Raw genomic sequence first — 15054 nt, 5'->3', positions numbered from 1 at the left:
TCTATCTCATGAAGAAACAATGAATGGAAAACCCCAAAGTTTGATCGAGTTTACGTACCACTCATATGTATAAATCTTTTAAAAATTTGTCCTTTGTATTCAAGGTGTACACCCTCACAACCTCCACCTGTATGAAGTGCAAATTCACCAACAACATGTGAGACAACGTTTGCTTCTTCTCTCTGCCACGGGGTGAAGTGCATTAGAGAGAGATATATGGGGGCGGGGGAGAGGGAATGTCGAGAAAGGGATAAATGAAGCGACAACAAGTTGGACGCACACATTGTCTACGAGGAGTATGGATGGTGATGTCGGTGACTACATGCCAAGGATGAGATATAAGCTAGCTAGGAATTGGAAAGGAGAATTTGGGTGCATATGTGAATAAAATGTGGAATGGGCTAAAATGGAATAATTATAAATGCTTTGCACATTATCCATAGAAATATCTATGTGCCCATGTTAGTGCTTACGTATCCTCTTTTCATCGTGTAGACTAATTTGGACTAAACTAGTAGCTACTTCGAAGCTATGGTCTTCCGATGTTGCTATCGCAAGCTGATGTATCAAAGTCTACATCGGTGCCAAAATCATGCACTGTGGTATGCTTTACTTTAATTTATTTAACCCTCTTCATAGCTAGGCGCCAACAATATTGTCTGTCAAAGATAGTGATGAAAACAAAACATGACAACTTATTTGTATAATCCCTTCTTGGGAGTGATATCGGAGAAGCGTTTGTTTATTTTTTCTTTAACATCAGTGCTTATTTGATAACACATAAGCTTACTTAGGTACTTCTACCGTTGCTTGAGAGAAAAGGTTTATTTTTACAAGCCCCTCTCTAGACATCTTGCATTGTATATGGTCTTAGTATTTTTTTGTTGTTGATAGCAATATTTATCAATAATGCTAATGCTATTATTCTCCCGTTGCTCAACCAACATATTTCATGTCCGCCAAACTTCTTTTACCTCTATATGCACGCGAGCAATTGCAAGCTAAAGCATCATATAAGTTTCTACATGTTGTGTTTGGTTGAGATGCAGCAAATTACCTGAAAACATGTGTTTATATGATTTGTTCTGAAAAAATGTGGCCATAAGGTTATAATCATCTCCGTTAGTATCTCACTAATATTTGGTTGCATATTTGAATTGAAAATAAGAATACGAATAGCATAACAGAATGATAACTATTTCCACTGTATTTCCACTTATTATGGTTGCACTTTAAGGTGAATATTTTTCACGTATTTTCATGCATGATTACATGTTGATGTACATGTTTTCATGTTAAGATAAGTAGATTAGGAGGTTGAACTTAGAATGCACTTCCTCCGTATTTGTATACAAGGGCATCTTATATTTTTATGTTTAACTGTAACCATTAATTTTATCAATGAAATGTGAGTTGTATGTCACTGAATGCACATTTCAAGAACTTCTTGATAATACTATATATTTTTTGACATATAACCTACTCCCTTCATTCTGAATCACTTTCTTAGATTTTCAGATTGTATTAAGACATATATTTTATTGATCAAAATTATAAGTTAAAGTTTCACACGAAAAATGAAATGACCTTTGTATAACAAAATGGAGGAGTACTATGATTTTGTGCGATATTTTCCCTTCGCATCCTTCTCAGCATTGTTCACCAAAACAATTGAGTAGGTGCCTTTCGGCAGGATATTTGGATCACTTGCGTGCGTGAATCGACCAGTGGCGGTGTTGTCATCGCTGACTTTCCTCGACTCTCCTGTCCAATCTTTTTGCCCCCCTCTTCTCTACATAGCCTCCCTCCCATCGCCCAGGCCGACCTAAAGCCGTCCATTCCGTCGTCTCCATGCTCTAGGACAACGAGCACGCGGGAGCCCACGTCTCCACCCCCACCGCCGGCCGCATCTCAGGTGACCGCCGATCCCCTGCCCCCCTCCCAGATCGCCCGATCCCTAGCTTCGCTCCCCCGATTCGGTTGTTTTTTGGGGAATTTCTTAGGCCAGAGCTCTCGATTCGACCTAGATAGACGCTTGTTCTCTTGTCAAATTCGCCTGCTGGTGGCGGGGGCACGAGCAGTTGGTGCGGAGGAGGGAGGATTTGAGCCGAGCACGCGAGAGCGAGGACGCCGCGAGCGAATTCCGTGTCCGTAGATTCGATGTCCGATGTTCGCGAAAATCTGGGTCTGCGCCGTTATGTGTCGGTTGGTAGCTTTTGTGGCGGTGCGCTCACATGGTGTTGTGGTTTTCGCAGAGAATTTCGAGGATGTCGACTCCTTCAAGGAAGAGGCTGATGAGGGACTTCAAGCGGCTGATGCAGGACCCTCCTGCGGGCATAAGCGGGGCGCCGCAGGACAACAACATAATGCTGTGGAATGCTGTGATTTTTGGGTATGAATGATGCTAGGGTTACATGGTCGCGCCGTCCCTTTCTTTTCCTCTTCAATGTTTTTGGGTCATGGTGTGCTCATGCATTTACTCGTGTTGACTTGCAGCCCTGACGATAGCCCCTGGGACGGAGGTTAGTTGATCTACGTGTAGTTGCTAGCTCTTTCAATGATATCCTGGGATTTCCTTGCTGGGCTCCCTTGGTTTTGGTTGTTCTTGAACTGTTGAAACCTATCGTTTCTACCTGCACTTGAGGTCTCATGTCTAAGCATTTAATATCATTTACATATGCTGCTGCCGTTGGTGACGAAAGATTAATACCAAACATACTAATGTTAATCGGAATACCATAATCTACTAGTATAAGTGTCTGGCAGAACAAAATATGGCCATGTGAACTTGTCACCTCACTGTCAAATACATATTATCTGGCAAGCAAACACAGTGGTAAATCACAAATTGGAATTAACACGGACAGGGGAAATATCCCTAATTCCATATTCAAGTATGTAAAGTACCTGCTGATACCAATGATATAAACCAAGATAAATAAATAAAAAATATCACCCATTTCGAAATTGGTGCAATTATTAATGTTGGTGTCACTGTTGAGAGCAAAGGTTGGGTGGGGGATGGCGGTGGCGCGTGTGATTAAGGTGTGTCGTGGCGTTGGCCCCAAACATAGCTGCATGATCGTATCTGGTTCTGGTGAATTTAATATGGGCTGGCCAACGGGCGATGCAGACAAATGGGGTTGTATATGGCACAATTTGGCTTTGCCTGGGTTCCTACATGCTAGGTGCCATGGCCACCAAAGATTAGCAATGTGTTTGTGATTCCAATCTGCATATCTCCTGTCGTAATATTGGTAGTTCGACATATGGAATGATGTGGCGAATCAGGGGTGTGGTCCGACATTGAAATGGGGATGGGCCGTTATGTGCCAACCAACCTCATGATGGATACCCTGATGATGTATTTTGTCGTTGCCACTGCTGTCCATGCACTCCTGTCCTGAGGCCGCTGGAATAGTGTCTGCCTACTGTAATAAGAAAATAATAAATATACAAGATTATTCATGTAAGGCAGTGGAATATAAAACGACACAAATGACCAGAACCTGTTTTCTTCAGAATAAATACCATGTACTTAACTACTTAGACATGTAGTTATCAGAGTGCTGAGCAGAGAAAAAAGAGGTACTTTGATAGGTTTTCTCATAAGTTATTAAGCTTATAATATATGTAGGCTTTGTTACGAAGTTGAAGTTGAGTTCCAAATTTAGCATGTTGTGTTGGTAAAAGGTACTCCCTCCGTCCCAAAATGTAAGACAATTTTTGACACTAAAAATGGTCTTACATTTTGGGACGGAGGGAGTACCTATATAGGATAGAAGAGTTATGGCTAGATAAGGCAAATACTGAGCTATTTGAAGCTATAGCGGTTATCGCTACTATAGTGGAACATTGGCATATCGCTTAACGACTAGGGTCCAAAAAAATCTGTAGCCCAGATAGCTATTTAGAACCTTCCTCAACAGATCGAAAATACAAAATTTGAGAGCCGAGTCTAGGTCAACTCAGTGCAGTAACTAGCATCGCATGCACTATTTGTATGGCAAATAGGTTGCTTATAGTATCCCTGTTATTTTAGTTCTGATTGCATATTTTGATTTCTTTCTTCCATTTTGTGCTGAGCTGTATCCCATTTTCAGGTACGTTTAAGCTGACTCTCCAGTTTAATGAAGAATATCCTAATAAGCCACCAACAGTTCGGTTTATTTCTCGGATGTTTCACCCTAACAGTAAGTTGTTTCACCTCATCTTTAAATACTTGTGTGCACAGGAAATAGTTAGATACTCCCTCTGTAAAGAAATATAAGAGCGTTTAGATCAGTGGTCTAAACGCTCTTTAGTGATCTAAACGCTCTTATATTTCTTTACGGAGGGAATACATAGATAAAATTGAGCAATCATGCATTTCTAATCGAAAGATTGATCTGTCACGTATTTCTAACTGAAAGATTGATCTGTCATGCATTTCTAACTGAAAGATGAAAGATTGATCTGTCACATACTACCAAGTGTATCTAATTTTTAAATCTGTGCGTACTTTTTATAAATGGAGTCTATTTATTTTGTTTGCCCTTAGTTCTCTTGTTCCTTCTGTTTCAGAGACTTCCAACAATTAACTACCGTCCTTTGTATTTTGTTACCTGCTTTATAGATGTACACTTGTCAGTTGTGCTGTGAAGGCTTGATATTGATTTTATGCCGTGAATACATATTTGCTGATTACCTTGAGCAAGCATGCTGCAGCCTTTACAGCATACTTTGAGTGCATGCATCGCTTATGATTTTGAACTGATGAAACTCTCGCTTTCTTTTTACTCCGCTTATAGAAAGCCAAAAACAAGGATACAAGTCTTGTACCCTCCACTTCTATTTTTCATCGTGACCTTTTTCTTATGGCCTGCAGTTTATGCTGATGGAAGCATATGCTTAGATATCCTACAGAATCAGTGGAGCCCAATATATGATGTAGCTGCTATACTTACATCTATCCAGGTACAAGAAATAAGCAGCTCAGATTTTTTATAGTTTTATGCACCAACGTTTTGCAATGCCAGCTCGTTACTTAATTACTAGAGCATATATTTTAAAATTTAAATTTGGAATCTATTCAAGTCTTGAGTCATGCATGACATATTTGGGTAGCTCTTCAGTGCTACGATATTTTCAACACACTTGCTCCAATTGTTTGAGCATGTGGGGGATCAATTAAATTAGTGCGTCTTCATTTTTTGGCAACTTTAATTAGCCAATCCACGCCCTGCTGCCTGTATCTTGTAGTAAATGCGTGGGATTCGGCCACCCACAGGCTAATTGCACCTCGGACGTTAGATGCAAAGCTTGTTACAATTATGGACACGTGACCCTATCCTTTCTAATTGCACCTCGGATTACCTTGAGCAAGCATGCTGCCACCGCTCGCCCATTAGCTTGCCCTGCCGCTCACACTCTTGCTGCAGACAGAGAAGAAAGGAGCGGGCAGGGTGAGAGGTGAGAGGAAATCCCTGGGAGAGAAAGAGGAGATAAGGCACTGACCTAGCGTCGTCGCTCGCTAAGTGATACGCTCTGCTGTAGCTCTGTGTGCGGCCGCCAAAGTCACAGCCAGGGATTAGCGAGAGAGACGGGATCGGTGTGGCTGGGTTATTACATGAGATAAAGGCGGTGATAGGAGAAAAACATTTCACGAGGAAGAGGGAATTGCGACTCCGCGAGCTGGTTTCTCTCATCTGGCATTTTATCGCGGCTACCAACATATAGAGTATTCCCCAAATGGGGTTGCCCTTATCCCTACAGACCTGCTATCCTTCCTTGTAAACTAGTGGTATCGCACCAAAAAGTGGCTATACCTGTCCCTTGCATGGATAGCCACCAAACCAAAAAACACCACCTAAAATCTCGCCTAATCACCTTGAAAGTCATTCTTGAGTCTTGACCTTGGCCACAGGAATCAATACAGATTCATCAAAGGCCATACAATTCAGGACTATAATGCTTCGATTCCAAATTTTTCTGTCAGCGCCATCAGTCTAAAAGGGAGATTGAGGCGCTCAAACTAGACTTGAAAAAGCCTTTGACACCTTGGTGCACTGCACAATTATTGCTAGTAGCTATTGCCCATGCATTGCAACGGAGCATACATATTATAGTGATCCTCCTGTCCAAAGCTCGGTGATAATTTCCATAATTAGCGTGATACTCCGTCCAAAGAATGATATCTTCACTAGTAACGTAATCCTTCCGTCCAAAGAATGGTACTCTTCATAATTAACGCGATCCTCCCGTCAAACGCTCGATGATACTTTCCATAATTAATGTGATCCTCACGTCCAAAGAACGTTACTCTATAATTAACGTGAAATAACCAAACGTACGAAATCGAACCAAACCACGACGTACCATCACGACGGCAGACTCCTCTTTAATAGTAGAGATACTTAAGCCTATGGGTTTGATAGCCGTTGGATTATATGGATCAAGTCCCTCGGTTCTAGTACTTCTGCTATCCTGCTCGTTCAACATATTAATGGCCTATGGGTTGATTTCTCTCTATAGCCTATGCAAGTTTTTAAAATGTGAATGATATTACACGGAAGCTGTGTTGTGTTTCCAATCACTCTGAGGCAACGGTGTTGGTTGTGCTTGGGATGAACTGACCTGAGCTTTTGTGCCATTTGCAGTCGCTGCTGTGTGATCCTAACCCGAATTCGCCTGCTAACTCAGAAGCTGCCCGCATGTTCAGTGAGAACAAGCGAGAGTACAACCGCAAAGTGCGGGAGATTGTTGAGCAGAGCTGGACGGCAGACTAATAAGTTGAGCTCACCATGTGTTATCATGCGGTTTCTGTACCAAAATGTTTGTAACTAAAATGACTGAACTCCGTCGTTACCACCTGAAACAGCAACTTGCTTTGTTGCATCATTTGGCTGGACGGTTGGAGATTGCTCTGTCATGGCCTGTGCCTATACTGTCTGTATCTGGAACACAAACATTTTGTAACATCTTGTGTGGGTTTGTAATGTTGTATCATATCGTATTGATTCTGAACTCCGGCGCATATCTTCACTCACTATAGTTGAATGGTGTAGAAGTTCTAAAAAATCATGAAAACAATGAAGTGGCTAAATATCATGTGCAATATATTATATATGAACATAGAAAAATTATGTTCGTGTAGTTATTCTGTAATAAGTTGAACACTAATTTTGATGCGGCTATAGTTGGTTAAGTTGAAACAAGGATGGACAAGAAATTTGTTTACTATAATGATTCTTGTACAATGCCATTAACAAAGAGTTGCATATGCATTGACCATAACACCACTGGCGATGAGTTTGGAAGAGTTGCTGCCGCGAAAGTCGGCAGAAGTCCTAAAAAATAATCATGTTAGATGATCATCCTAGTTCTCTTTGGTATGTCCTTTTTGACAGTCCCTTATTGCACTAACATTTCACCCTTATCTAACTTGCGACCTGAAAATATGTGTCATGCATGAGAGTATAAGAATAGAAGTGGCTATAGTGCTAATAGCAGGTAACTTGTTGGAAAATACCCTTTGGAACATGGCGGTAATTATACCTGATAACCGATTTTATTTTAAAAAATTCAGAAAAAGTCGAAACGTTCCAAAACTTTTTCCCAACAGACTTGAGCTGTTGTTTCTGTCGTACAAAAATATTCTATAACGAAATATTATCCGACAAAAATGACAAATTGTCAGAGAATATAGCATGAAAAGTACCTTGTATATAGTGACAAATTTGTTTTTTTATGTCCACAAGAACATGAAAGTCATTTCTTCATGAATTTTCTATACGAGTGCAACAATGAATCTACTTTGCTCGCAAGAGGTTACAGATTTTTTTGACTTTCTTGCAAATTACTATTTAAAAAAAAAATTGGGTGTAATTACACCAGAGAACGATAAGTTCCCGTCCGTAACTTGTCCTCCTTATCCTTAACACATAGACACAAAAAAGAATTGCACTAAAATAATGGTACTATATCACTCGACACTGTAAATGTGAATTGACAGACAACAAAGACTCATGAGTTGGGGAGTAGACACGGTACGACATTATCAGGACATATGATGTCACGAGGAATTACAAGGAGTGAAAGATGTGTTTAAGTGTGCTGACAATTCATGTGTAATAATAACTCCATAGTTTTTGTGTGATGTGGCATGCCAAGACGACGGAAATTTTATAGTAGTGGGTGCCAGTTGTTTACACTAGAAGATACCCGGCGCGTTGCTGTGAAAATTTTAAAATAAATAATATTATCATGAAATAGTAAGAAAAACCTAACTACATTATACATGTGAAGCAAAGCAGCGCTAAAGAGGAAACAATTATATGCATTCACAAAATGTAATGCTTATAAAATGACTTTTTTAAATCTTGTTTAATGGAAAAATCTCCACTTTGTGAAAGAACCTGATTGTACTCCTACATGCGTGGCCTAATATCCGCTGTCATGGTTACTTATAAACATTTTTTTGATAAAGGTTACTTGTAAACATAAAGTTTCACTTTAAGAAGCATTGAAATGCAGCTAGTTACGTATCCGGCGAACAAAATTAAGAAGTAACCCAAAAAGGTTAGCCTCATGCAAAGTTCATATGTGAAAAAATATTTTTGATGTGATCAACACTTGCCCAGGTGGTGAATTATATACATTTGGCACATTATAGTGAGTGGAAGGTTATCTAAAAGGTTTTTTTTGAGCAAAAAAAGCTTAATCAACTGAAACAGCAAGGCAAACATACCTACATAGACCTGGAGTGACTACATATTGTTTCCAAATAAAGAACTCATCTCTTGAAGCTTCAGATTGAACTATTACAATGTTTCCCCCTTAATCCGATTCTAAATGGAGGTTATATAAAGAAAAATCAAGGGTACGAACCTGAAAGTTCCCCAGGGGATAATCCACCTGAAGGTTGCCTGCATAATCTGAAGTACGTACAATGATAAGTTTCAAAATTGAATGGTACAAATACACAACAGCCCACACTCTCTCATGCCAAAAGTAGCTTCTGAGGTAACTAATTCTATTTTGCCTATCTCCAATTTGTTCCAACGCTGCAACGAATATTAAAGCATGTAATGAAATTTTAGACATGAAAGTAATAAAGATAGTTGCAAAAAGAAAAGAGAAAGTAATAAAGATGAATATTATCAGTCACCTGAAATCTTCCTCTGGCTCCTCATATCTAATCTAGTGACAAACTATTTAACCCGAACACTTGTTTCAACAATCTAAACGATGGCTTAGAGTTAGAATATTGTAATCAAGCTTCAGTAGATTAACATCACATTACAGCCATGTCAAGCAACCGGTAGGTACTCTGAGTCTCTGACTTGACTACAATCTAACGGAAGCATGCAAGCCATGGGCAATGATTTTCCACATCGATCGTGGCATCGCCAGCAGGAAGTAGCAGGCCGGCAGCATGTTCGATTCCATGCCGAGCGACCACAACCAGAGCGGGTGAGAGGGCGGCCCGTTCTACACCTACAATGCTTTCATGGAGGCGGTGAACGCGACTACGCTAGCAAGTTCCACAGCTTTGGTGCCGCTGGCGATGACACGACACCCGGCGGGAGCTCGCCGCTTTCTTCGGGGAGGCATCCCATGAAATAATGGAGGAGCAAGAAACTAAACACGAGGCCACGAATCAAAGAAAAATATAAGAAAAATGAGAGGAATTCATCAAGGAGTGATCATGGTGGAACAACGCTGACCTATGGAGGTAGCGGAGACAGGAATAGGCTATCTGGATGGAATAACGCTGACCCATGGCGGCCCCGGGGCAAGAGTAGGCGACTTGGAGAAAGGTGTGGTTCTACCCGTTGAACTATCGACAACGGGATGGAGAGGATGTAATGGTGGAGGCACTGGTGGGCAGACGAAACGACAATGGTTTCTAGTGGGATTCTGTGACCTACTGCGATAATTAGGTGGGCTAAATACACAAACAAAGCTAGGCTACCGAGAAAACGCGCACATCAGCGCAAGAAATTAGTGATGACATGGCTTCACCAGAAGCCACGAAAATTAGATAGTGAGGGGCTCCTATTTATATATAGTAGATACCAAGGACATTGCATCGTGGATGTTGACCTAGATAAAATGGTATGACAAAAGAAATACTCCCTTCGATCTGTATTATTTGTCGCTTAAATAAATGTATCTAACACTAAAATACGTTTAAATATATCTGTTTGAGCGACAAGCCGACAAGTAATATGGATCGGAGGGAGTAAAGAAGATGGCATAGTACTTTTATCTATCTTACTATTGGCATTGCCTTCCTGCACACACATTTCTCTCACCACTTTCTTGGTGTGAATATTCCATCACCACAACATCATAAAATGGGAGTGCATCATCCCATGTGTCATCGTAACAATTAATTATTGAGAAGTCTGGGTATACGGCTCACATTTTCTGCACCCCTTCATCAATCGATAAGAGTAGCTATAGATGTTGTCAAGATGGCGGCTTCAGATATATTGATGTATTACTTTGTAAGGTCTTTGTAAATAATTAATAAAGTGGCTGCATGCATCTCCTAGATGCAAAGGCCGGGGATCATCCTCCTTTTCTAATAATAATAATAATTAATTATTCATTCACCTGCTTGTTACTCTTAGTATCCACCCTTTCCAACCCTCTCTAATTTTTTCGACCGCTACAACAAATTGTAACATGGAGGAGGCACTTCAAGCCATGGTGATGTACGTGAGATAATAGCATGCTTGGGACACAGATGAAGTGACAAATGCATTATGTAGCTATCTGGGAACATAATACTGACATAGCTTGAGGTTTCCATGAACTCCCAATATATTCCAGTTATTACAACGACCTTCTCGTAATAAGGCGGTATAGTTGTATATCTAAAATAGATATTTAGAAAAAGAAATAAATGAAGAAAGAAAATCTTTCTTGCTTTACTCTCTCTCTCTCTCTCTCTCTCTCTCTCTCTCTCTCTCTCTCCCCCACCCCTCCAGGATCCATTATTCTCCTTTTAATTGTTACTATTCATACAATATCTTGGAGATATGGCTGACAAATTTGTCTAATAATTAATGATATGATATCCTCTAGGATATATCTTATTGGTAAACTAATACTTGCCATCTTTGGCATAAAATTTGGCAATAATTCATCTGCTCCTGTTTGAAGAAAAAAAAGCAAAAAAGGAAGAAGCAAATAGTAGCTTGGACCCAGGGTGCAAGCCTAAGGAAGTTGAATAAAAACATTATTTTGAAAGTTGAGACAATAAACTGACACAATCATCACTTGTTTAAGAAGAACATGCAATTTCGTATCAACATTGGTGATATTTTTTCTTCTTCCAAGATCGAGTGACTTATGTTTCTATAATAATACCATAAATCATTCAACACTTTTTTGCAGATGAATTACTGCCAAATTTTATGCCAGAGATGGCAAGTATTAGTTTACCAATAAGATATCTAGAGGATATCATTAATTATTAGACAAATTTATCACCCATATCTCCTAGATATTGTATGAATAGTAGCGATTAAAATGCAAATCTTCTAGTTAATGACACAATTGAATAATGCATGAGGCCCTCCTCGTTTCACATATATGCAAGATCCTTATAAATATACCTAATACCACTTCCCATAACATCCCTCATCAGAATAAACACTATCGCTACAGATGCATCCCTAATTTCCACACCTTTCTGCTGAAAGTTCTTGATATTCCTAGGAGCTATGGATCCTAATGGCTCCTATCCTAACAAAGTCACATCCACTGAAAGTGAAGCCAATGTAGCCCTATCAGCATTACCACCAAACTTGCCTGATGCACAATTTACTCCTTTATCCATGGCCAACACCCATAATTCTAATCCCAACCATAGGGAAATCATTGAGAACCAGCCAGAAATGTTATCGTACCAAGCTTTCTTGTCAAATCCTATTAAGAACTACTTTGGTTCATCAGATCTAAGGAGGATATTGTCCATGGAGTCTCCATCAGTCACATCCTTACTCCAAGGAGATCCCGTTGCCGTTGTTCATGCCCACCTTAATACTATTGGAGCAACAGACGATGGTCCAATCTTTAAGATCCCCACCACCCACGTCATCGAGGTAAACTCACTACCATCACAATTTATTTATTTTTCCTAAATTTTGTCACCCCTTCACACCATTTACTATTCAGGAGCAACAAAATATACCACATGGAGCGCTAACCCATGATGCTACTGATGGTGTACCTACCCCTCTTGCTCCATTCATGACATCCCCACATGGGATGACTGATGGTGTACCTACCCCAGAAATGTTATCGTACCAAGCTTTCTTGTCAAATCCTATTAGGAACTACTTTGGTTCATCAGATCTAAGGAGGATATTGTCCATGGAGTCTCCATCAGTCACATCCTTACTCCAAGGAGATCCCGTTGCCGTTGTTCATGCCCACCTTAATACTATTGGAGCAACAGATGATGGTCCAATCTTTAAGATCCCCACCACCCATGTCATCGAGGTAAACTCACTACCATCACAATTTATTTATTTTTCCTAAATTTTGTCACCCCTTCACACCATTTACTATTCAGGAGCAACAAAATATACCACATGGAGCGCTAACCCATGATGCTACTGATGGTGTACCTACCCCTCTTGCTCCATTCATGACATCCCCACATGGCCTGAGAGAAGACAAGACTCCTATAGGTGGCCCAAATGTCGTTACCGAAAGTGTTATTGTGCATGATTCTACGAGCTTACGTAAGTACAAATGCAAGATTTGTGATCGCACGTTCAACTCATCTCAAGCCTATGGTGGTCACATGAAGTTCCATAGTATAGAAAGGAAGAAAAGGTTCCAAAGCTGATCTTCCCAGCTAGCCAGACATCCCATGATTATGAATCTTGGGACAAATATTTCTACTAGCGCTAAAATGGATGAAAGCACAGAGGTTCTATCGCAAGTGGAGAAAGTCATTATGGTTTATTTACTTTTAGAAAAGAGATCAATAAAATAGCATAGGATTGGAAAAATTGTTCTGTGGATGTGAAAGAATATAACTTTCTTTGTTTGCATCATTTTTTTGTTATTTCCTTGTGTAATTAGTGGACTCATATATGGTTATGTGCTATATGTTATCCCCCCCCCCCAATTTTCTATTTGAAGTAACCATGCTTTTGAATGACGGTTCATTAGATCTAGGTAAGTTGTATGTTTGCTAACATTTATTTCTTTTAAGTTTAATAACCATTTCAAAATAGTTCGCTATGTAAAATCTTAGCATATTTTCCTAAACGAGTAGTTTGCTCTTACATGGATGCTTAACTGTAACATGTGGACTGGCACATACTCCTCATTTTTTCTTCGAACTATATATATATATATATTCTACATAGCGACATACAATCAATCTGAAATAAATAAGATACACAAATAAAAAGTAATACATGATTCTTCTATAGATGTTACGTACATGTAGAGGAAATAAAGTAGTATGACGCTCGACCACCATTCTCTCTATCATCGAAAACCCTATGGAACCAACATGAAAAATAGATACATGGCTACCTATTGTGAACCCATATGTGAATAAAGCTATATTGGCTATAGTTCTTTAGTGGTAGCATAGGTGGTTTGCCATGGGTCACCGACTATGGGAACAGGCACCACATGGCTTAATCATCAAACAAATTCTAGTGTTGTAGTATTGCATGATGGTCCAAATTCTATGTAATATCACTCAAACAACAACACATATAACATCATTTAAAGAAGCTCATGAGCAAATAATTTTTTAACACACTTAACACAAAAACAATGCACTATGAAGCCCGGGAGCACTATTTGTCTGAAAGGTAAGGCGATGTGCCAACATAACTCCAAAATCAAAAAGGTGGCCACGAGGAATGCACAACAATGCATACAAATATCTTATCTATTGAAAATTTAGCTTCAAATAAAATTTGTTATTTATACCACTTGAACTAGTTGATGATGGGTTAAACCTTGTAAACAAAGTAAATTTCCAAATCAAAACCGCAGGAATGGTTGTACGAAAATACATGTTTCTTCTATAGATGTTACACGTAGAGGAAATAAAGTAGTATGACGCTCAACCACCATTCTCTATCACTAAAAACCCTATGGAACCAACCGTGAAAGAAAAATAGATATATGACTGCCTATTGTGAACCCATATGCGAATAAAGCTATAAGCTAGAGTTCTTTGGTGGTTGCAGGGGTTGTTAGCCGTGGATCACCGACTATGGAAATAACCACCACATGGCTTAACCATCGAACAAAAGAGCAATCTTTTCTTTGCCAGGTTTCTTTTCTAAGTACCATGCAAAAACTACTTCACCCTAGGATGTTTGTGTACACTTCTATTTAGAGAAAATAAATAAGGTAATTGATCTCGATGCAAATCCAAATATCTTTGATTTTTTTGTAGTATTGGACGACGACCCAAATTTTGTGCAATATCACTCAAACAATAATATCTAAAGAACATCATGAGGCAAATATTCATATTAACACACTAACACAAAAAATCCAAGATATTTAAATTGTTTAACCAAACTTATTCAACCACTATGAATCCTAGGAACACAATTTATCCAAAAGGTAAGGCGGATAACTCCAAAATCCAAATTCCATGGTTTTGTAAAACGGTGGACAAGAGGAACGCACAATATGTATACAAATATCTTATATATTGAAAATTTAGCTTCAACATCAAATTTCTTATCACTACCACTTGTACTACTTGATGATGGGATACACCTTGTGAACGGAAATAAATTTTCAAATCACAACCACATGAATGGTTGAACAAAATTTAGAGCTTCGTCTTCACCTAGTTTATAACAACCTCCTAAATAGTGAGATGTTCTTGACATCATCCATAATACTAGTGTTGATAATGTTTGTACTTGATGGGGAGACAATAAGGTTGACATGCAATATTTATATTACATATATTTATACCAAGTTTAGACATTATAATCCATATATGTAGTTGAAAACTAAATAATTCTTGACACTAAGTCACTTAGTAAAAAAGATTTAGCA

At 39.2% G+C, this 15054-nt stretch overlaps 1 protein-coding gene across 1 annotated transcript; it reads left to right on the top strand.

The window, feature by feature from the left end:
* Positions 1–1671: 1671 nt before the first annotated feature.
* Positions 1672–7005, top strand: LOC123077480 (ubiquitin-conjugating enzyme E2 2). The gene is made up of 6 exons (XM_044499759.1): positions 1672–1915; positions 2256–2392; positions 2497–2522; positions 4104–4193; positions 4868–4956; positions 6639–7005. The coding sequence occupies exons 2-6, from the start codon at positions 2268–2270 to the stop codon at positions 6765–6767; spliced, it is 459 nt and encodes a 152-aa protein (XP_044355694.1). The 5' UTR covers positions 1672–1915; positions 2256–2267; the 3' UTR covers positions 6768–7005.
* The last annotated feature ends 8049 nt before the right edge of the window (positions 7006–15054 follow it).

This window comes from Triticum aestivum, chromosome 3D, assembly GCF_018294505.1.
Source record: "Triticum aestivum cultivar Chinese Spring chromosome 3D, IWGSC CS RefSeq v2.1, whole genome shotgun sequence".
Taxonomy (NCBI): domain Eukaryota; kingdom Viridiplantae; phylum Streptophyta; class Magnoliopsida; order Poales; family Poaceae; genus Triticum; species Triticum aestivum.
The sequence above is the reverse complement of the archived record's forward strand: the minus strand, read 5'-3'. Positions and strand labels throughout refer to the sequence as shown.

Excerpts from the sequence above, each read along its gene's own strand:
- LOC123077480 (XM_044499759.1), top strand. The coding sequence starts at position 2,268 with ATGTCGACTCCTTCAAGGAAGAGGCTGATGAGGGACTTCAAGCGGCTG. Across the intron at positions 2,393-2,496 it reads TGGAATGCTGTGATTTTTGG|CCCTGACGATAGCCCCTGGG; the intron begins GTATGAATGATG and ends GTTGACTTGCAG. Across the intron at positions 2,523-4,103 it reads CGATAGCCCCTGGGACGGAG|GTACGTTTAAGCTGACTCTC; the intron begins GTTAGTTGATCT and ends TCCCATTTTCAG.